This window comes from Camellia sinensis, chromosome 13 (genome assembly GCF_055761805.1).
Source record: "Camellia sinensis isolate YWXY chromosome 13, ASM5576180v1, whole genome shotgun sequence".
Taxonomy (NCBI): domain Eukaryota; kingdom Viridiplantae; phylum Streptophyta; class Magnoliopsida; order Ericales; family Theaceae; genus Camellia; species Camellia sinensis.
The window spans coordinates 86,473,817-86,496,680 of NC_138973.1; the positions used below are offsets into that span (position 1 = coordinate 86,473,817).

General features: G+C 35.6%; 3 protein-coding genes and 1 long non-coding RNA gene across 12 annotated transcripts; 2 read left to right on the forward strand and 2 right to left on the reverse strand.

The window, feature by feature from the left end:
• The first annotated feature begins 612 nt into the window (after positions 1 to 612).
• Positions 613 to 4,071, forward strand: LOC114276646 (putative serine/threonine-protein kinase WNK10). Of its 8 annotated transcripts, none has more exons than XM_028218443.2 (7): positions 613 to 1,494; positions 1,770 to 1,807; positions 1,971 to 2,198; positions 2,289 to 2,509; positions 2,593 to 2,750; positions 2,834 to 3,227; positions 3,310 to 4,071. In XM_028218443.2, the coding sequence occupies exons 1-7, from the start codon at positions 1,390 to 1,392 to the stop codon at positions 3,930 to 3,932; spliced, it is 1,767 nt and encodes a 588-aa protein (XP_028074244.2). In that variant the 5' UTR covers positions 613 to 1,389; the 3' UTR covers positions 3,933 to 4,071. The 8 variants fall into 8 exon arrangements, with proteins under 8 accessions (XP_028074244.2, XP_028074246.2, XP_082758882.1 ...); XM_028218442.2 differs by having other exon boundaries at positions 680 to 1,494; positions 3,307 to 4,071; XM_082902755.1 differs by having other exon boundaries at positions 706 to 1,494; positions 2,593 to 2,741.
• A 1,039-nt stretch (positions 4,072 to 5,110) lies between these two features.
• LOC114276648 (uncharacterized) lies at positions 5,111 to 7,334 on the forward strand. Its single transcript, XR_003634329.2, has 4 exons — positions 5,111 to 5,320; positions 5,619 to 5,698; positions 5,991 to 6,035; positions 7,059 to 7,334. It is a non-coding gene; the product is annotated as an uncharacterized LOC114276648 (long non-coding RNA).
• LOC114276647 (early nodulin-like protein 8) lies at positions 6,901 to 7,931 on the reverse strand. The gene is made up of 2 exons (XM_028218446.2): positions 7,556 to 7,931; positions 6,901 to 7,447 (listed from the first exon to the last, which is right to left on the reverse strand). The coding sequence occupies exons 1-2, from the start codon at positions 7,764 to 7,766 to the stop codon at positions 7,038 to 7,040; spliced, it is 621 nt and encodes a 206-aa protein (XP_028074247.2). The 5' UTR covers positions 7,767 to 7,931; the 3' UTR covers positions 6,901 to 7,037.
• An 8,393-nt stretch (positions 7,932 to 16,324) lies between these two features.
• LOC114276649 (Metal-dependent protein hydrolase) lies at positions 16,325 to 22,601 on the reverse strand. 2 transcript variants are annotated; one of them, XM_028218447.2, is made up of 8 exons: positions 22,094 to 22,601; positions 21,850 to 21,996; positions 20,707 to 20,805; positions 18,892 to 19,083; positions 18,577 to 18,696; positions 18,103 to 18,174; positions 17,337 to 17,557; positions 16,325 to 16,739 (listed from the first exon to the last, which is right to left on the reverse strand). In XM_028218447.2, exons 1-8 carry the CDS (start codon positions 22,346 to 22,348, stop codon positions 16,652 to 16,654), a joined length of 1,194 nt encoding a protein of 397 aa, XP_028074248.1. In that variant the 5' UTR covers positions 22,349 to 22,601; the 3' UTR covers positions 16,325 to 16,651. The 2 variants fall into 2 exon arrangements, with proteins under 2 accessions (XP_028074248.1, XP_028074249.1); XM_028218448.2 differs by having other exon boundaries at positions 17,425 to 17,557; positions 22,094 to 22,410.
• Positions 22,602 to 22,864: the final 263 nt, after the last annotated feature.

Consider the following 22,864-nt stretch of genomic DNA (forward strand, 5'->3'; position numbering starts at 1 on the left):
GGTAGAGAAATGATGTGATTTAAATAAGATGATGTGAGTTAAATAGAATAGTAATTTTTTGATTTTTAAACTTTTTTTTCTTTATTATGCCAAACCAAACCTAAATAAAATTGAGAAAGTGGTGTGAATTAAAATAATTGGTAGCCATAGTAGTAAAGGCTAGTGAAGAGATGGCGGTGGCTGTTATTAGTTGAGAGTCACAGTAATAATTAAAGGGTTGTTTAAAATGTTCTAAATAAGTGTATTTTTTAATTTTTTATAAAAAGATGTATAAAAAAATAGAGAAGAGATATTGATTGATGTGATCTAAAAAAGATAAAAAGATAAAAGTATGAACTTATTTAGAGGTTGTTTGGAATGATCTAAATAAGTATACTTTTTATATTTTTACGAAAAGATGTGCAGAAAAATAGAAAGGTGATATAATAAAAAAAAGATAAAAAGATAAATTATTTTTGAGTTGTCAAACTTAACCTTAATCTTCCCCCAAACCAGGCCTAAATAAAATTGAGAGAGTAGTGTGAATTAAGATAATCGGTAGTGTGTAAATACAATTTATCCAAAGTCAAACACAAATCACGTGTAATGCACGGTTGGTTGTATTTGACTTGTATGAAACACACACAATCAATTTGTGTTAAAAATCAAATTATGGATAAGCTCTTATGTTTATCTTCCCACCCATCATCGACTACTACTTTTTTGTTTAGTGTCTCTCCCAAACAAGCCCTCCATTTCCTACCAGAATAAAATCTCCTCTCACATATCCATATATATAAAAATAAATGTTTGGTGCCATAAAAGAAATGTTTTGGTACCAACCATGTCCCTTTATATATAAATAATCACTACCGTCCACCTGTCCTACTTTTTCGATTCCCAGCTATTCTCAAGCAACTCTCATTGATTCAATTAGGGTTTGCTCTTTTGACTCTCTCTCTTCTCTGCTCGTGTTTCATCGATTTTGGGGTCTCTCTCTCTCTCTGTGATGATGGGGGCTTGATTTTAGGATCTCAATTTTCAACCTGTAATCATTGACCCCTGTATTTGTCTCTTTCTCTCTGAATTTTCATTACCAATTTGGATCAAACATTTATATATATGTATAAGCATATGATTGATGGAGAGTTGAATTGAGAATGGCTAGGTCAATTGGAGAAGTTAGCGCTGCTGGTAGTGGAGTGATGGATTTGAAGTCAAATAGAATGAGCTTTGTGGGATGTCGATTTTGGTTTCGATCGGCCATTGACTCGTATTCGGTCGCTTGCGAGGCATTTTCTGAACAGTTTTTCCTCTGATTCCAATTTGGAAAATCGCTTCTTGTTCCTTCTGTTTGGTGTTTTTTTGAATTCTTCTCTTCTTCTTTGTGGTTCTTTTGTTTGATTCGCAATGGATTCGTTAGCTGTGAATGAGATTTATAGGAAATTAAAATCAAAATTAGAGCCTGATGAAGCTGATGTCGTGGAGAAATCTCCAAAGGGTCGATACATTCGGGTATGATAGTATGATAGAGATTATATGAATCTTTTTTTATTATTATTTGTCTTTTTGTATCAATAGTTTGTTTTGGATTCAATAGATTTCATATGATTAGTAATTAATTCAATGTCAATGACTAATTTCAAATGAACAAAAATGTGATTTTTTTTTTTTTTACAATATGCTTTCTTTGAATGTGAAAATTGGAAATTACGTATCCATCAATTATTATTCTCTCTTTTGATTTACTGGGTTTAGTGATACCATCACCGTTGTTTTTCTTCCTTCAGTATAATGAAATCTTGGGGAGAGGAGCATTCAAGATTGTGTATGGTTCCTAGACCCGTCTTTTAGTTTTTTTTTTTTTGTTTTTTGGGCTTAAATTGTGTAGTTCATATATGACATGGTTAATGCTGCTCTTTTATTGCTATAAATCAGCATCTGCTTGTAAAATTAATTTGCTTCGTTTTCTTTATTATTGTTATGCGTAGATATAAGGGATTTGACGAAATTGATGGAATTGAGGTTGCTTGGAACCAAGTGACTATTGAGCATGCATTGCAGTCACCGGAACATCTGGAAAGATTGTATTCGGAGGTTCACTTGCTGAAGACACTTAAACATGAAAATATCATTAAGTCTTACAGTTCTTGGGTGGATGATAAGAACAAAAGTATCAACATGATTACTGAACTATTTACTTCAGGGAATTTGAGGCAGTGAGTTCTGTTGACTTTCTTATTTATTTTCTCACTTTGTTGCGTGGCATCTGCATATATTAATTATTGTATGGTCATTTTGGGGTTTAGATATCGTAGGAAGCATAAGAGTGTTGATATAAAGGCCATCAAGAATTGGGCTAGGCAGATTCTCCAAGGTTTATGTTATCTTCACAGTCACAATCCACCTATTATTCATAGAGATTTAAAATGTGACAATATTTTTGTTAATGGAAATAATGGTGAAGTCAAAATTGGAGATCTTGGCTTGGCAACTATCATGCAGAAGCCTACAGCCCATAGTGTTATTGGTAATTATCTCTTTCTTTGGAAATTTAACAATTCGTTTGAAACATCTCTTTTAAAATTCTTAATCTATTTGTTTTTCTTGTAGGTACTCCTGAATTTATGGCTCCAGAGCTTTATGAGGAGGAATACAATGAACTAGTTGACATATATTCTTTTGGTATGTGCATGTTAGAGTTGGTAACATGTGAATATCCATATACTGAATGCAGAAATACAGCACAGATATATAAAAAGGTCTCATCTGTAAGTTCACAAACCGCTAGTATTACATCTTTCATTCACAAAGTGATCATTTTATTGTCTTCCTTAACTTGCTTTTGTTGTAGGGTATAAAGCCAGCTGCTCTTTGTCAAGTGAAAGATCCCCAAGTCAAGCAGTTTATAGAAAAGTGTCTTGTTCCGGTATATCTGAGATTGTCTGCAGCAGAGCTGTTGGAAGACCCTTTCCTTTCATTTGAAAACTCAAAGGAAACTCTGCAGTTGCAGAGTTATGTGCCTAAATCAATAGATTTGCAAAAGCCTGATTCCCTTACCATGGAAACAGATTCTGAACACAATAAGCTTTCGGTCAGTACTTGTACAAAAAGTGCCATTGAAACTACTCATGTTTCAGCTTTAGAATTGAGGAGATCCAATGGCCACAATGAATTCATATTAGAGGGGGAGATGAATGATGATGACAACTCATTTTCATTCACATTGCGCATTGTTGACTTGTGTGGTGAGTAACAGTCCTACGTGAATAAAGTCTTTCTTTGATTTTCTCATAAGCATGGGCTAAAAGTTATTTTTGTTTCTAGCAGGTCATGCGAGGAATATTCATTTTATGTTTTTCCTTGATGCTGATACTACACTTTCAATAGCTGGTGAGATGGTTGAACAACTTGATTTGCCATATGAAGATGTCACTTTAATAGCTGAGTTAATCGACAACTTGATTGTGAAACTTGTACCCAATTGGAAGCCTTCGTTTGGAAATCCTAGCAATTTACAAAGTTCATCCAAGGGTTCTTCACATGGGAATGATGAAAGCTTTATGAGGTGCTCTTGGGCTTCAGGATCTGCTGGAGTTTCTGGTGAAGTAGTTCTCAAGCAGCATGTTTCCACATCAAATACAAGTAATGAGACATTAAGAAATGAATGGAATAAGTTTTCAAATAGGCTTCAGTTTGAAAGATGTGAAATCATGAAGAATTCAGAGCTTTCTTTTTCATGTAGTGCACTATCAAATGATTTGGGTTCATTGAGTATCTCTACTCAATCTGTAGCTGCATATGAAGATCAGTGTGATGAATTGAAGCTGGAGCTTGATGCAATTAAAATGCAATATCGCCAGTCGCTCCATAAACTCATCAGGATGAGGGAGGAAGCAATAGAAAATGCCAAAAAGAAGTGGATCACAAGGAAGAAGATATCTGTTGTTTGATGTAAATACATTTTTTCAACATATTCTTGCTTGAGAGAGAGAGTTTTGGTCTTCTTAAACAGATGGGTTATTCTTGCGATGTCAGTTTGTTTCAGTAACTAGTGATTTGGCATCTATAGAATTTGATTTGTTTTTGTTATTTTTCAAATATTCACTGCTTATTTTTAAATATTTTTTTAATATTTATTTTAAATATTAAATTTTAAAAAATTTTGGATCACCCATATATATCTAAATCATAATAAATTATTTTGCTAATACTTAAAATAACAATATTTTTTTTCAAAAAAATTAAAAAATAAAATATTTTTCTTCAAAAATAAAAATAAAAAAAATATTTTTTTGAATATATATTTTTTTAAATAGAGTTTTGAAATGAGTTTGATTATGAGTTTTGAAAATAGTTTTTGAATTGAGTTTTGAAAACTTTATTTGATTATAAGTTTTGAAATTTTTTGATTCAAATAATAATTTGAAAAGAGAATGAGACGCCACCCTAGTTTTTATTTTTATTTTTTTGTAATTTGTAATTTCTCTTAGGCTTAGTGGTGAAAAGTTTTTTAACACTGCAAATCTCTGTATCATCTACTATTTGGTGATTGCTTATGTTGTTTATGAAGCCACTGGCTGTCTTATTAAAACCTATTCCTAGGCCTACATTGCAAAAGTGTGTAGTGTAAGAAGCAGGCTGTAATTTCCAATTTGAATGCTTCTGTTATGTCTTGCTCTCAGTAATTCACAGACATTTGGAGCACCACTTCACTTTGCAAATGTCAAGACCAAAAAGAATCTGTGTTCGTGATTGATGATACTTTAGTTATTGACAGGCTATTTGTTGTGAGGAATAGCAAAACCTTGTTTACATATCAATCTATATGCATGTGTATGTTAGCAGTGACCCAACTGTTGACTGCCATCAAACCAACCCTTGCCATGGAGTGCTGGGCATGATATTGTGAAAGAACAGAGCCTTGTATAGGAAACACCTTGCCTGAGAGATTTATATGCCAAGGTGAGCCAATCCTTTTCCTTGACAATCAAAAAGCTTGAAATGTGCTTAAAAAAAAAAAAAAGGCCAATTTCCAGCCATTTGGCATTTCTAACAACCTATGTGAGGGAATAGGCCTTTTGATGTTTAATTTTGTCAATTAATTTGATTTATCATATGGTTATTCAAGAAGGACATTATCAGCTGCATTCATTCATGAATCACGTCCAACATTGATGCTTGTTGAGTTAATAGGCCTTTTGTTCTATGGGTACACATTTCATTGTGGCTGGCTCATATATAACTTTGGGAATTTGAATGTTTTGAGGAGCTTATTTGGGTGAAGACAAATCAACTTCTGCGAATAATCTGAACTGGGCAAACAGGCCATTGGCCTGTGGTAAGTAGCATTGCCTTTTTGGAATAAAGGAAATCCAGTAGTAAACATGAATATTGATACTGATGTCACATGTGAATGCCCGCATCTTTCTTGATTTTATGGCTTATGGTTGTATTGTTTTTCTTCTTCTTCTTTTTTTCTTTTTTCTTTTTTCTTTTTTCTTTTTTCTTTTTTTGTTATGAAGATTGTTTATTGCTATTGTATTCTTATGGTTATTATTGTTGCCTTACTTCACTCGAATATTCTAGTTCTGGCATTATTGAAGTAAAGTTGAGTTAATGTGCATGCCCTTTTGCAGTTGTGCCTCATGCTGGATAGGACAGATCCAACTAAAAGAAAGCTGGAACTGTTTGCTCACATGCATAACACTCATGCAGGGTATGCTTTCTTAATCTGCTTATCTTCTGAACTAAAACATTTATTTTCTGAAAGAGAGCACCTTCTGATTCAACATTTTGGCATGCATGGGGGGGAAAACAAAAAAAATAAGAATACTGGTTATGCTGAGTTTTACCAGGTTACGTATTTGCAAAAATTGTGTTCTAAGAAAATCAGTGTTCTTTTTTTCCCAAAAATCACTCCTCACTTATATTTTTTGCATTCTTATACCATATGTATGGAAGCATTGTGCAATCTTTCGTGTAATTCTATCTTCTTGGTTCTCTTGTAGCTTTTCAAAAATGATCTACATTTGCTGATCTTTCAATTAAATCAGGTGGATGTCACTTGTTCTCTCTCTCTCTCTCTCTCTCTCTCTCTCTCTCTCTCTCTCTCTTTTAATAATAATTTGCACTAACTTCCGTGATCCAAGGAAATGAGACTGGGACAATGGTCAATTCCAGCTATCAAACTTGTTATTCAAGTATTTTTATCAAACTCAAGTTCATACAAACTTTATTTCATGAACACAAATAGTTTCGAACTTATTTTTTTTACTTCTGTTATTTTGTGAAGTCGTATTCTAAAAACATGACTTTATTGAGGTAAAGTCGTGTTTTTTTTTACTCCAATTAGTTTATTGTAAAAAAATTTAAAGCATGATTTCAAAGTTAAAAAGTAGAATTTATTCGAAAACATAACTTGTTTCGGTAAATCTAAAATCTTGTTTCTAAAACATAACTTCAAAAAAATCAATTATGTGATTTAAAAAAATAAGCTCAAACTGCTTAGGTTTGATTTAAAAAAATCCTTATTATTCAAAAATACAATGACCTTTACCAACCCCCGCCGCCCCCCAGATAGAGAGAGAGTATGCATCTTTGTTTTTAACGTACTTTAACACTTTTTGGACTAGAATAGTTTGATTGGTTGTTTGACATGAAAATTGGTGCCATTTTTTCTTAGAAAAAAGCAAAAGAGGAAATATTTGATTCTTTGATGTCTTTTTATGTCTCAAAAGGAGTAGAATCAAAGCAAGAACACATGTTACTGTGTAAAGTTGGAAATAAATAAAACACATTTGCCATTAGAGAAGCATAACACTCCTTACTAGATTCAAACTCTTACCCTCTTATTCTCTTAATTTTCAGGGAGGGAACCAAAAAAAAAAAAAAAATCAGATTAATCAAAATACAAAAATATTCATGGAACTAACCAAAAAACCCACTTCATAAAGGGAAGATAGACATATTGGAATAATAAATGGTTACAAAAAAATCAATGTCAACTGGATATTTATTTTTATGAGATGTGAAATTACCATAATGTCCTCTTAATCTTATATGCTGCCACTGACCAGTGCACACATCAAGAAGAATCCAATGGACGCCGAGATAACCACCGGACTAGTAGTTAGCAGCGATGACGATGATGATGTAGAGGGAAGCGAAGAGGAAGGCGCCATTGGGATCGAGCCAAACACGTTAGGGTAAGAAGGTGCAGTTGCTGGACCATGAGAGGGTGAGAATGCTATCGAAGACGCATTTCCAGCAACAGAAACATGGAGTTTCTGGGATTTCTCGCAATGACCCTGTACGCCGCTGGTGAAGTAAAACTCTCCTGATTTGGTGATGTTGAAAAGAGAATTCCCATTGTTCATGTACAAGATTGGATTTTTAAGATTGCAGGTGTTGTATGATTGCTCTGTGACTTGAATAACTGAATCTTGACTTGGTGGGTATAGGAACACTGTACAGAAACACAAAGCAGATTCAAAATGTGATCAAAATTGATACACAATGTAGGGAAGATGAAAGAAGAAAGGGAGAGAATGAGTGTGTGAGACAAATAACTTACTGAGAGAGTCTCCAATGGTGAATATATGATTGTTGGACTTGGCCCAGTTGGTGTAGACATGTGGATTTGATGAAGTGGGTATGCCCCAAGCATCTAAATCTCCTACCTTGTATTGGTAGCACTCAACTTTGTTTTGCATCAACAAAAGGAGAAACTGAAGAGCATACAACAAGAACTGGTATTTTGGACTAGTAACACCACTACTAGCCATCTCTCTCTCTCTCTCTCTCTCTCTCTCTCTCAAATCTAGGAGGGGGAAATATTATTGGTGAGTGAGTGAGTGTCTGTGGACAGATTGGCAGAGGGATAAAGGACAAGTTGAAGGTGTTTTTACCTGAATGCCCCCTCTTCTTCATTTCTTGAACTGTCCAAAGGCAGGGTTTTTTTGTTCACTATTTAGTTTACTTAAAAAATGTTTACTTAGGTTGTGTGTTTGACTAGTGAATTTTAACTTTTTCCTTCCCCTTTCCTTTCTGTCCACAAATTCCTACTCAAAATCCAAGATCCAAACAGTCAAAAGTCCATATGGGTAACATTCCAATTGTCCAAACACTAATAAATTGGATGCTGAAGATGATGAGATGATTTTGACTTCGATGGTTGGGTGTTAAGTTAAAATCAGATAGAGTGAAAGTGGGTTAATAGGAAGCCAAAAGAGTAAAGGAGCTCTGATATATGTATAGAGAGAACAGGATATAAAATATACAGATATGAAATAAAAATTATTACCATTTATAGTTGCGAACATATTATTATCTCACATTTATATATTCTGTGTTCGATTTTCTCTATTCACTTGAACCTTTTAAATTTTAATAAAGGGGTGGAGTAAATAAAAAGGAGTCAATTATAAGGACGATAGATAGAGAGCAATAGAACATGGGACAGTTGGACAAGAATGGATGCAATCCAAATCCATCAACATGGGGGGGTATGATAGAGTACTGAAGTTGTCATATAGTAAAGTTAAATGCGGATAGTGTCACAAACTCACAACTCATTATCATATATCTATCATTCATACATGTGTAAATGGGACATGAGAAAACAGTGAATTCTGTCTCCACTCACATGCAGAGTCTTCTTCAATTAAATGAGGTCTCTGTCTCTCATATATTATCTTCAACCGACTTTGATAAAAAATACAAAAATTGACTTATGCTAAGTGCTAGCCAGTTCCCCAGCATGGGTGATTGGGGTGAAATGTTTTGGAAATAAGTTTAAAAAATATTATCAAGTGTTTTTAAATAAGTTAAGTGTTACAAAATTGACAGAGAATGTGTCATGTTATTTTCTTTTGTGATGGGACAAAAAATATATTCATCCTTTCTCCTGAAGGTTTCATACTATAGTTTTGCCCACATAACACAAAAGACCCTAGATTCCAGTTAGGGGTTTCGCTTAGTAAGCACTTCAATGATCAAGTCAATTACCTCTCAAAGAATTCTTCATATCTATCTGAGTGGCCAGATATTGCATACCTTTGTTGTGAAGGCTCTTACTCTATTTATAGAGTTCTATTTGTTCTTTTGAAATGATGAATGTACCGTTAGAAGTGATCCTTTGTGACCTTCCTTTTTGATAGGATCTATTCTCCTCTGTTGTTTGTCCTTTCGTACATTTTTTTCTATTTCAAAAGATTTTTTGGCCGCATCAAACCCTTTTGTCCTGTAGTCAGCCATCGACAGCCGATGAAGGATCTTTCCACTTGGCACCTCTTTACTTCTCTGCTAAAGTGGTGGTGCCGATATGGATACCGCTGTCACGCTACGGTCAGCGTCTTCTTGATCATGTAATATTCTCAGTGTTTATAAGTCTGTTCTCCACTCGCACATCTTTTTTCTTTTTGCTAATTTGCTATTGTATTTGGTATAAGATCCTTCGCCCCAAAATTTTTCTATCTCATTGTTCCAATAATTGGATCATACTTTGAATTCACATGTCTTTAGATTTCCAAAAATAACCAACAATTGAGAGTGCATTAGAACATAATTATGAAGGATGCATTACATTGCTATATATCATTACAGATTTTCCATATTGCAATTTTTCAAGTTAGCATGTAGAGCATGTTTGGTGTAGCTTGTAAGAGCATCCACAATAAGAGCATCCACAATGAACTCATTAAGAGTCTATTTGTGTTCCATGTTAGACTGGTTAGCTAGTGAATGTTATCTTGAAGCCACAATAGATTCATTAAGATGGCCAAAACTGTCAGGTGTTAATTGTGGCGAGTGAGTCAAAAAGAAAGGGACTGATTGTTGTTGCAATATCCACTGTACTTTTTATATTTATGTTATTATTTGTTTATAAACATTTTAACACATATCTTAATATCTCCATTGCAACATCCCACACACTCAACTAACCAATCTTAACACACAAAATTGAATTTCACTTTTTGTCATATAATACATTTTAGCCTGGTGCCATGTGCTGCTATTCCATTATATGAGGTGTGTATACATAATAAAATAAAATAAAATAAAATAAAGTGTTTATACAAAGGAAATGAAAAGGAGAGCATTAACAAAAGAAAAGTGAAATATTGCTTTACCAAATTAAATACAAAAAACATAAAGACAAATATTAAATTCCGAAAATTAATAGTCTAAAGTAGAGAGAAAAAATTAAGGACGACAAAGAAAATAATGCAATTAAATTAATTTTATTCCATTGGAAGAAGAGTGGAAACTTCATCATCACTAGATTCACAATAGTTTCCAAAAAAATAAGAGTCAAAAATTTGATTTGAGGGTCTAATTGGATATTCAAAAGGTCAAACTCTTGAACCAATATAAGAGACAGTATTGCAAAAATTTCTTTGTATGCAACTACTAGTGCAGTGTGACCACTGACCATCACTACTTCATTTATTCTCATAGTTTTAATAAATAATAAATAAATCAAAGATCATTTTCAAGGTGTATAATAACATGACCCTATTCGAATTATTTAATTGTCACTAATACAGTTACATTAGCTTTAAGAGCATAGTATTGCAATTGCAATTGCAAATGTGCCAACTTGCCCAACCAACCATTAGTTAGGTTTTAGACCATTCCCTACCACCCTTCATTCGTCAAACGTTGCTCCTTCATTTTTCATCACCATCACATGACTCATTCTGTAAGAATTCCAAATAAGTCTGTATATTCAATTGTGTCAATTTACAAAGAGTTCATCAGCTTATATAGTCCTAAATCTATGACTGAAAAAGGAAATACTAACTAATTCATATTTACACAATTGTGACATATATACACAACATGCCATATATACAATATATTCTTACACTCCGCTCAAACCCAAGGTGTTTTAACAAAAAATACTGAGAGTTTGCTAAGAAAAAACTAAAACCGAGCGATAGTATAAGTCTTGGTGAAGAAGTCCGCAAGTTGCAAAGCCAAGGAGATTAAAGGAAGCGAGATAGAGCCAGACTGCAGATGCTGTCAGACAAAGTAACAATCAATCTCAATGTATCTCGTCCGTTCATGGAAAATAGTATTGTAGGCAATCTGAATAATACTGCGGTTGTCACAATAGAGAGACATCGGAGAAGACTAAGGTACACCCAACTTAGTCAAGAGACAACGAAGCCAAACAATCTCAGCAGTGGCATGAGCCATAGCACGATACTCTGCCTCGGCAGTGGAATGCGCAACAACAGTCTGTTTCTTTGCCTTCCAAGAGATCAAAGAATTACCAAGAAATATGCAGAAACCAAAAGTGGACATGCGATCAGTGACATCACCAGCCCAATCAAAATTAACATAGGCCACCAAGTCCAAAGAGGAAGTAGAAGACAACAGTAAACCCTGAAATATAGTGTCTTGGAGATAGCGAAGAATCTGAACCAAAGCAGCCCAATGGGTAGACCGAGGAGCAGAGACAAACTGGCTAACCACATGAACAACATAGACAAGATCAGGACAAGTAACCGTCAAATAGACTAAGCAACCCACGAGCTCTCAATATAACGTGAGATCATCCAGAGGGACACCATTAGCAGAGTTAAGCTTCACATTAATCTCAATAGGTGTATCAGAAACCTTAGTATCAGTAAGACCGGCACGGTGAATAACCTCATTAGCATACTTGGCCTGAGACAGAAAATAGCCCTTTGGAGAAGTGGCAACCTCAATACTAAGAAAATACCGCAGTGGACCCAGATCATTTATTTCAAAGGTGTGGAAGGGATGTTGCTTGACCTCAGAGATAGCAGAAGACTCAGAGCTAGTGATGATCATATCATCCACATAGAGTAGGAGAGCAACAAAACCAGCCAAGGTATATCTCAAAAACAAAGTAGAGTTGAAAGTAGAAGGATGAAACCCAAGCTCGGTAACAGCAGTCTGAAAGCGATCATACCAAACACAAGGAGACTATTTCAAACCATACAGAGCACGCCGAAGATAACAAACATGCCCAGAGGAGTGGAGAAGACCAGGGGGAGGACGCATGTAGACCTCCTCAGTGAGATGACTGTTAAGAAAAGCATTCTTAATATCCATCTAATAGAGAGGCCAATATCGAACAGCAACAACCAAAATCAAGGTATAGACAGTAGTCATCTTGGCAACACAGGCAAATGTCTTCTCATAATCAATACAATACTCCTGTGAGAAACCCTTGGCAACCAAGCAAGCTTTGTAGCATTCGAGAGAACCATCAAAATGAGTCTTGACTTTATAGACCCATTTGTAACTAACCAGATTCTTGTCAGTAGATAAAGAAACCAACTCCAAAGTGTTAGTCTTCTGTAAGGCAAACAGCTCATCCTCTCCTGACAGGCCTCCGTGTAAGACTATGGTTTTGAAAAAGACTGAATAACAGACAAAAAGGTACGATAGGAAACAGAAAAACATGTATTAGACCAACCCAACTTGTTTGGAGGACGACGCTCACGAGTAGGATATCGGTGTGCAGTAGGATTAGAGTCGTCAGAAGTAGAAGGAGCAGCAATAGGAGTAGAGACAACTGGTGGTAAAGGAGCCTGGTGACGAGAATAGACCAACAACGAAGGGAAAAAAGAAGCCAAATGAGGAGAATGAGCCATAGGTGACATAGACGGAGAAGTAGGAATGGGCTCAAGAGGAACAGTGGAGATGTACTCATCAGACGAGACCTTAGAAGGAAAGGGGTCAATGTGAACCAAATCCTCTTTGGAAACTGGAACAGTGAGAGGGAGAAGCTGAAAGTAAGATAGACGTTCGAGAAAGGCAACATGACGGAAGACATAAAGGCGACGAGAGGCAGGATCGTAACAACGGTAGCCTTTCTGAGTAAGACTGTAACCTAAAAAAACACAAAGGACAGATCGGGCACTACGTTGGGTCCTATCTTTGCGGAAAAGAAAGACAAAACAGGCAGACCCAAACACACGAAGAAGGGAGTAGTTTGGAATTTGGGAGAACAAAGCCTCATAAGGAGACCGACCAGAAAGAAGAGGAGTAAGCATGCAGTTGAGAAGAAAAGCAACAGCCGGAACTGAGGCAGAGAGAAAAAGAGACCTAGCTGTCTCAAGAAGATGACGGTGTTTACGCTCGGCTTGACCATTTTAGGCAAGTGTATTTATACAAGAAGTTTGGTGAATGGTACCCAAATTGGCCAAATACTCACAGAACTCATTTTTAAAATATTTTCCACCCAAGTCAAACGGTAACACTTTAATGGTAGACCCAAACTAAGTAGTAATCATAGACTGAAATGTACGGTATATCTGATAAAAATCGGACTTACGAGTCATAAGATAAACCCAAATGTAACGAGTGCAATCATCAACAAATGACATATAGCATGTAGAACCCCCATTGGTGAAAATAGGAGAAGGGCCCAAACATCAGTATGAACTAAAGAAAACGGTGTAGTAGATATAGAAGTACTGTTACGGAAAGGTAAGGCTGTCATTTTGGCAAGTTTACACCCCCGACACTCGGTAAGTTGACTATGAGAAACTTTACCTAGTATACTGACTGAGCTAAAAACCGTAAGCGGTCAACAGACAAATGTTCTAATCTGGAATACCATAAATAGAAAAGACTGGACAGAGAATCTAACTGAGAAGAAGAAAAGACAGTCAGAGAGGTAATCATAGACAGATACAATCTTTCCATCACATAAAGGTCTCCAATTCTACAGCCAGTCCCTAACTGCTGCTTAGACATCTGATCCTGCACAGAACAGATAGAAGAAGAAAATATAACATCAAAACCAGAGGCATCAAGTTGACTGATAGATAATAAACTGACAACTAACTGAGAAACATAAAAGACAGAGGGAATAGAGACAACAGACATAGCAAATGGTAGGACAAACCCAATAGATATAACAGACATATCAAACTCATTAACAGCATTGACAGTAATAGAAAAGAGATGAGGAGTACAATTTTGAAGTAATGAGAGATGGGGAGTCATATGATGAGAGGTGCCAGAGTCAAAAATCCAGACAGACAAAGAAATACCTGAAGAAGACCCAATCAAACCTGAATGAAGAGAGGAAACAATGGAAACAGATGGTATATACTGAAGCTGACCAATCTGAGCACTCAGGGAAGCCAAGTCAGGATTAATTGCGGGAGCAGATCCAGTATAAGCAGCAAGAGAAGCACGGAATTGGTTTTGAGACTGCTGAAAATATGGGGCAAACAAACGTCCCTTCTTGGGACAATGGTACTTCCAATGACCTCTCTAATGGCAAAAGGCACAATCATTAAGAGCTAGAGACGTCGTAATAACCAGAGCAATGAAGGGTTCAAGTGTAATAAATACAAAATAGACCAAATTAGCCAAACTAAGGTCAAAGGTAATAACCAAACCCAAACTAACTAAATCAGAGATCTTGCAAAACAAAGAGAGACTTCGAGAACCAGAGAGAGACAAAAGGAGATTGTAGTTGAGAGAGACGAACCGCAGTGACGAAACAGATGACTAGACAAAGCAAACGAACCATATCCAATCTCAGATGGATCGCGAATCGAAGATGACGAGCTACGATTTGAAGCAGATAGGTCACAACTGAGAGAGAAATCCTGGGAGGCATAGAACAATAACTGAAACAGAGATGGGTCATGATCTCGATACTAGGTAGATCGTGATTCCGACGAGACCAAATACTGATTGCGAGTCTGGTACAATCATGACTCCAGAGAACCACGAACGAGAAGTCTACAAATCGAGAAAAAAAAGCTTCGAACCAAAGAGAACTTTGAACTTTGAACCAAAGAAAACTTCGAACGATTAGAGACAGAGCTAGGGTTTTACACACGGCTCTGATACCATGTAAGAATTCCAAATAACACTGTATATTCAATTATGTCAATTTATAAAGAGTTCATCAGTTTATATAGCCCTAAATCTATGACTGAAAAAGGAAATACTAACTAATTCTTATTTACACAATCATGCCATATATACATACAACATGCCATATATACAATATATTCTCACACATTCATGGTAAGCCTCATCGCCCTACCCGCAAAAGTAAAGCTGAAATCTACTCATGAACTAAGCATAACAAGTTTTTTTTGCCCGCTTTGGGTTAGGTCACGAGCCAAAACTTTAGACCCAAGCCTTACCCAACAGACTTAATCCAAATGGGCTCGTGATTGGACATGCAAGTCAGGTTGATGGGCAAGCCAATGGGCTACTTCTCATGAAGCAATGAGACAGGCTTGTCGGCTTAGCCCAACGAGCCATGATTTAAATCTTAATTTTTTAGTTTTTTTCTTTTTCTTCGTATTATTTTTCATAAATTTTACGAACTCATAGGCCAGCCTGATTGGAAACCCAGCCGGCCATCTCTTATTTGCCAACAGGCTAGGTCAAGTTTCAAACCCAAGGCCCAAGCCCAATCTTAATCGGGTCAGGTAAAAGCCCAGCAGGCCGGGCAAACCTTGCTGCGTCGCTTTGGAGCAAATGATAGGCTTAATTCATGTTATTCAAATACACACAAACTTAAATCCCTGCAAATCATCAAACGATAACTGCACTTCTTATCCACACCACTAGATAGTGGGATTGTTTAATGCAATTTATATGAATTATTTAGAAAAAAATTACATATTAGTGGTAGTTAGAAAAAATATTTACAAAAAAAGTGATAAATATTATAACTATTAATAATTAAAATTACAAAAAAAATTCAACTTTATGCAATAATTTTTCAAAATTCACTCCGAAAAGTAATTTCCACAATTACTTATAGTAACTTCGTTTTCATTTTCATTTTCATTTTCTAGAAGTTTGATGCAATTTCTTATAACTTATTAGGCAAACTCACATAAATAAACTAAAAAAATGAATTTATGAAAGTTGAGAAAAATGTATTTTTAATTTGAAAATGCTATAGATCTCAAATTTTCTATCAAATAAATAGCTAAATATCTCACATGAGAAGTCCACAAAGGTATAGACTCCATACTTACGTAAGACATTTAATCATTTATTTGATAAAAAATTTGATATCCCTATCATTATTCTTTTTAACTTTTACTTCGTAATTACTAACTTTTAACTCACAAGAAGCAAAACTAAGCAGGCGCAACACTGTTTATGTTGATGCCTTCCCAAGTTCCCATCAAGAAAATTGATAGGGAGATGTTACAACTATAACTTTTTCACAAAATTTCTTAATCTAAACCCAAAATATTATAACTTTTTCACTACAAAATCATAACTTCTTTTCACTGAAAAATATCATAACAAAATCTCAAAATGTCATAACAAAAATCACAAAATGTTATAACATCATTATCATTTCCAATTTTAAGATGCACATCATAAATTTGCTATTCATAACTTTACTATAAAATGTCATAACATACATCACAAACAATCATAACGTTTATCATTAAAAAAAATCTTAACTTTTTTACAATGTGCACTATTTGAAAAGGTGCACATTGTAAATTTCTCCAAATTGGTATGAGAGAGAGAGAGAGAGAGAGAGAGAGTTGAAACAAAATTACAAATTAGAGTTCTCCGGCAAAGTTACAGCCGAGGTGATCACCACCATGTTTAGTATGCAAAATTCTAAGGTTTTGCTGCTATGCGCGCAAAATATTAATAAAAAATAAATAAACAAAAATTACTAAATCTTCTGCCTCTTCTCTGTTCTCTGCAACTCTGTTGTTGGGGCTTCATCCAATTGGTTGCATTTTAGATCTTCTGATGGTGTTCTGAAAAGGATTAGACAAAAACAATAAGCCCATCATCCTCTCGTCTTCCCACAATGTTGGCCCAAATTTTGGCCCCTATATGCTTAAAAATGAAATGTTATAACACAGTAGCTTTGCCATTTTCTATCAAAGCAACGATTATATGCAAGCCGTCAAAAGTAAAGACCAGATGGAGAACCAAATATTGTGTGAGTGAGAGAGAGAGAGAGGCTTGATTTCCCAGCAGCAACACAACCAACTTGCCTAAGTACGATGACCAATTATACTCATTTTGACAACTCAAAAATTGAAAATCGTGGCAATTAGAAAACTTGTGTGAGTGTAACAAATTAATTCAATTGTAAATAATAAATGATGACATGATGATTTCAAAATCAAATGAGTGAACTTTTTTTTGTTTTTTCCTTTCCACTCATTGTTTGGGAAAATGTCAAGCAAAACAAGATCTAAACTCGCACTTCGGTGTTAAATGCCATTGCCATTAGCAGGGAAAATTGGCAGAGAACAGCAGCAATTTCAGCACATCGGGCAGAAATATGATCACAGAAGTATCTAATCACCATATCAAGACACCAGTAAAATGGATTCTCTGCTTACATCTTCAAAGCAGCTATTGCCATAGACAGTGCACCCTCGTAAGTTTGGTTTCCACCAATAAACCCACTCATGTGAACAAAAACACAACCTGGGATTCCAGCCTCTTTTGACAGTTCCTCATCTCTCAAGCCTCGCCATTGAGATGGGAGAGGTTTGCGGCTCTCAAATTTATCAGGAGATATTGCCACAGCCTGCACCCGCCAATGTTTGCTCCTATCATCCTGCAATTTTTATAGACTAAATAAATCAGATGTTTTCTTCGCTAGGTTGGTGACAACACAAAATAAATTAGGAGAATGGATATGAAAGGAGAAAAAAAAAAAAAAAAGCATGGGTTGGGAAAGTCACATAATTATATTTTCTTTCTAATGCCTAGATATTAGGGTAGATAGAAGACAACGGAAACTGCAAGATTATATCACCGAAAAAAGAAGAGGAGAACATGAAATGCTCAGGATTGTTAAAAATTGAAGGTATTGGACAAAGTTTTAAAGATATTAGTGAACCTCGTGTTGAAAACCTGACATTTTCTCCAGTTCCAGATTGGCCAAAAAACCAGAGCAATAATATATATGCAAAGGGGGTATATGAATGCCTATGCTCCCCATACTATACTCATTTTTATCATTTAATTTCAGATGAAAGAAAAACTAATCATTTTCTCATAATTGCATGAAGATACAGTCGGATTTTATCTAAGAAGAAGAAATGACATTGGTCTCATCCAAAAAAGAAACATAGAACTGCGCAAGATAGACATGAATACCTGGTAAAGCACATATTTAATGGGTGGATCAATCTCCATCTCCTCCTCCAGCTCATGCAGGTGAAGCTTCCACTGCCAGGCAGATAAAATCAAATAAGGATCCGTAAACTGTCCTGGACATAGTTGACATAAATAGTTTCTGTATACATTAAGCATGCTCATATGACAAGTTTTACATATATAATATTATGTACTATCATTTTCCAAAGTAAGATGCTCTTATTTAGGTTTAGGAAAAAGTTTTTAAAGGGCACCTTCAATACAGTAAGGTGACATGCAAAAACCTAGCAAGTAAATTTCAGAGAAGTTAGAACAGTGGAAAAGTAAGACTTGCAGGCCTATATACAGGCACTGAAGGGGTGACTCCTTTCCAATAAAACATCGAACTGATAAATTAATATCATCTAAGAAAAAGCTGATAAAGAAGGACAAGACTATATCAGGCTGATGGAGACATCATCAGTGACTACTTACAGGGCAAAATCTGCTCAAAACCATAATTTCTCCACTGCGATCAATTCCTTGTCTCTCTGCAAGACACTCCATAACAATCGACCGTGCTGGTAACCACGATCTTGCATGAAACCTAACACTCTAAAGAACAGGAAAGCATTGTTAGACAAATTGGAAAAGACAAAAAGAAAAATATATATAAATGATTATTCATAAAAATTTCCTTGAGTCAACCCTTTAAAATTCAGCTGATGTTACACATAAACTTCACATTGAGATGTAATGAAATTATTATAAATAAATAACAAATAGTGGTGACTTTCAAGAAAATCTCACATCCAAAAACTCACTGCCAGCCAATGCCATTGCCCGTTGAAAGGCTTCGTTCTCCTGCTCAGGTGACTGATCGGGGTCCATCCAGTCCAAATTCAATCTTCCAACTCTTGCAGACAAATTTGTATTATTCACATATCTTGGAGGCTGGTCTGTGTCAAATTGATTAATTCCATTGTCAATAGCATCAATTGCCTGTAACAAGCAAACAAGAACATAAAAATTACAGATTTACACTAGCACAAAGATTGGGAAAAAAGCATTCACAAACTATCTATCTGGATAAGAATACATCTATCATGAAAAAATAAAAACAAGTGAATAGCACCAGCCAAACAAAGCAGGAAGTGTGTGGAATCTTCCTCCATTTCCTGGACTCCCATAGCAATAGCATTACGTTTGAATGAAAAGTCCAGGGTTCCCATGAGAAATAGACCTAACTTTGACGTTATTTGCAAAATGTGGCTCTCTTATATTTGAACCCGCATTCTCACACTTGATAGCCAAAGCTTGAACTTTTACAATAAGCATGAAATATGGCATTCTAGTTCCCAAGGAAAAAATATTTGTTTATTCAAATCTTAATATATGAAGCCCTCTCTCTTTTTTTTAACGAACTCCTCCTCCCACCCCCATTCTAAAACCCCTACTTATCATTCTTGAACCAAGAAAGAAAAAGTTAAATAAAATAACTGCATAGGCCACGAACTACGGCTAGGAACAGACATGGACCGATGCTCTGCCCCGCCTGCCATTGATTTATAGGGTTTGAGATTCATTCTAGGCCTGTAAGGCTGGGATGGGCAACTTTTTAGTGCAACTTATAATCGTGGGGGGAAATGGGAAGAATGCTTGAATTGTAGCCAAGCCCGGCCGATAATTTCATAATGCCACACCAATTGTTGAATCAACGCAGTCAACATATTATATTTCTGGAATGACCAAATTCCCTTCTTCAAGTCAAAACACCCACTATTTGTAACCTCTCATCCTATCCTACCATCTTTCCATAACTTTCTCCTTCATTGTTCCATGCCAAAATCACAACAGACAAATTACCATCATCTCTCTCAACAACAGTTCATTGGAAATTATCTCTTCAAAGCTCCTCTGTCTCGCCCCACCAAAACCATTTTGCCCATATTTTTGCATTCTTCAAAGATTGAGCAAACCAATTGATTCTGCCCAGATCATTTAGGTATATAAAATTGCATTTACACTATATTCCTTCTCCGCAGAGTATTTGCTAGAGTTATATGCCAACATATATTAATATAAAAGTAAATATACAACATTCAAGCATTATTCAATAAATCTAACAAAAAAATAGATTGAAGCTAATAATCAAGTAATCATAGAGAAAAAGGGGAAGGGGGGGGGGGGGAATTAAAAAAACACGACACTTTTGAGAAGGACAAAAAAAAGTGCTAGAGAACTAAGCTCATCTAGCCATGATAGCAACTTCGTCTTGTAGAAATTTGAAGACTGAAAACTCAAAGCATGTAGATCTAAAAAGTGTGCAATGTAATTTTTATATGACTTTAGCAATTAAAAATGAAAAAAAAAAAATAGGCTTATAAGCAGAATTTGTTGACAATAGAGGCGTAACAGCACTGTAACGACTTTTACAGATGTTACATAACCATAGTGGCTATTACAGCGATGATTTTCAATCACACCACTATGGTGGTTGTAATGAATGTCGGTAAGGTAACCACCCATACGATTATGTAACAGCATTACACAATGATTCAATTCCTTTTTAAAAACAATGGTCACCATTGGAAAGAAGCACAAGAAATATGCAAAATTTGATACCTCCATGAAACTTTTATAAATAGCCAAGTATAATCGATGCACATCTGGATGTCTATCATCAAGCTGAAGCTCCTTTGCAATTAACTCCATCCCATAATGCTAAAGATAAGAAAAACAAATTAGATGACAACTATAACAACGACAATGCTATAATAAATTATTAAAATATATATACATATATATATTAGAAGTTATGCTACACTTTCAAAGTGAACACTATGCATCATTTTTTTGTTGGGCAGAAACATTTTCGACAAACATCTCACATTTTCTAGCATTTGGCTCAACGGAAAACAAGTCCATATATATAGAAAATGTTTTCTATTTTTAAAATAGGAAAACGTTTTCTGGACTAAAATTTACCAATGTCACTACACTACTACACTACCACTGCCAACATAACCTCCACAACCACGTCACCACCGCCACTGCCACCGTGGCTGCTGCCACTACCACAACCACCATCTCCTCAGCCCTACCACCACCACCACCACCACCACCACCACCCCACCACTAATACAATCATTCACTTCGTTGCTACTGGCTTTCATTCTTGACATACCAACAATCAATCTAACACTCTATTTGGATGGTGTGATTTGATGAGAAATGAGGAGAAAGAGAACTCCTTTCTCATGTTTGGTTTATAAGTTGAGTAAAAAGTGGTGAAAAAATGTGAGAAAGAGAACTGTCTTACTGAACATATTTCATTTCTAACCAAAAGTGGTAAGATTCGGTGAGAAACAAGTTGATTAGTTGTAAAATATTTGTGATACCACGATTGTCCTTTAAAATACAAAGAAAGAAAGAAAGAAAAAAATCTCATTCATATCCCTCTTTCACCTGCCTTTGTTTTTGCACTCATCCAAACATGATAATGAGAAAATACAATCTTTTCTTTTCTTTTCTCTTCTTTTTCTCACTTAGATGAGAGAACACAATCATTTATTTTCTCACATAAAAGAGGCCTTGCTTCTTCATCCGTATTCAGAGTACATTAGTAGTTTCAAGAGGCAATCAAACATAGGAAAACATTTTTTTCCGGGATAAAAATATTCGTAAGCAAACAAACGATAAGTAAATTACACTGACTGCAGAAATTGAAGCGTAAATGGGAATGAGTAATAAAGTGAGCATTTTTACCTTGTAAATAAGGCCAGCACTACTGAGCTTAGTAGTGAAACCATGTCCAAAAACCTCCTCGAAACCTTTCTGGTGATGATCGTAGCGATCTCGACTCGGATCATACACTCCTCCAACATCAAGTACAGCATCAAGCGTTTCCAGCACCTGAAAACAAAAAAAAAAAAAACGAAAAACAAAAAAAATTATGAATGGTAAAAGAATCTAACTTGATACAAAAACACAACAATTGAATGATAGTGACCTTAGGATCTCTGGTTCGAACGATTTCGGCTGCGGAGAACTTGGTGGTGAGGCGAATCATGAAGCAGCCCAAGGCTTCGTCGCAGTGGAAGCTTCCGTCGTGAGTGCCGACTAGTCGCTTTGGAGTGGGCGAAGCAGAAGCAGCTGAGAAAGAAGGAAGCCTAGGGTTGGCCATGAGGAGAGAGACAAGGAGGGATGGTCTCTGGAAGTTGAATAGCTTCAGATTGTTCTTCAGCCCCTTCGCCACTGAGAACATGCCTCTCCCTCTCTCGCTTGATCTACCGTGGTATTACGAACCCCACCCATAAGACATCATCTGGAGTGATTTTTCCGTAAAGTTTCCTTAGATGTAACAGTAAATTTCAATCACCCAATATAGCACTCTAAGGAAATTTTACGCACTCTAGGAAATTTTACGCTGTGTTTGGTTAGGGGATTTGAGAAGGGAAATGGAAAGGGAAATGGAAATGAAAGGAAAAGGAGAAAGAATTAATAGAATTTCAAATCCCAACTATGTTTGGTTGTGTTGGTTATAAAATAGAATTGATGTCCTAAAAGGTCTCCTATTTCTTTATTTATTTCTGACCCCCTTTCTTTTTCCATATATTTTTTATTATAACCAAACATAAATAGGATTACATTTCTCATTCCTTTTCCAAATCCCACTCCAAAAACCCCAACCAAAAACAGCATTAGAAAAATTTCACTCTAGAGGATCCTTGGTGCACCCATAAACCCTCTATTTTGGGTTTTCGACTTAATAAAAAGGACA

Excerpts from the sequence above, each read along its gene's own strand:
- LOC114276646 (XM_028218442.2), top strand. The coding sequence starts at position 1,390 with ATGGATTCGTTAGCTGTGAATGAGATTTATAGGAAATTAAAATCAAAA. Across the intron at positions 1,808-1,970 it reads AGAGGAGCATTCAAGATTGT|ATATAAGGGATTTGACGAAA; the intron begins GTATGGTTCCTA and ends TGTTATGCGTAG. Across the intron at positions 3,228-3,306 it reads GCGCATTGTTGACTTGTGTG|CAGGTCATGCGAGGAATATT; the intron begins GTGAGTAACAGT and ends TTTTGTTTCTAG.
- LOC114276647 (XM_028218446.2), bottom strand. The coding sequence starts at position 7,766 with ATGGCTAGTAGTGGTGTTACTAGTCCAAAATACCAGTTCTTGTTGTAT. Across the intron at positions 7,448-7,555 it reads CACCATTGGAGACTCTCTCA|TGTTCCTATACCCACCAAGT; the intron begins GTAAGTTATTTG and ends GTTTCTGTACAG.
- LOC114276649 (XM_028218447.2), bottom strand. The coding sequence starts at position 22,348 with ATGTTCTCAGTGGCGAAGGGGCTGAAGAACAATCTGAAGCTATTCAAC. Across the intron at positions 20,806-21,849 it reads GTGCTGGCCTTATTTACAAG|CATTATGGGATGGAGTTAAT; the intron begins GTAAAAATGCTC and ends TCTTATCTTTAG. Across the intron at positions 18,697-18,891 it reads CTGGCAGTGAGTTTTTGGAT|AGTGTTAGGTTTCATGCAAG; the intron begins GTGAGATTTTCT and ends CCTGTTCTTTAG.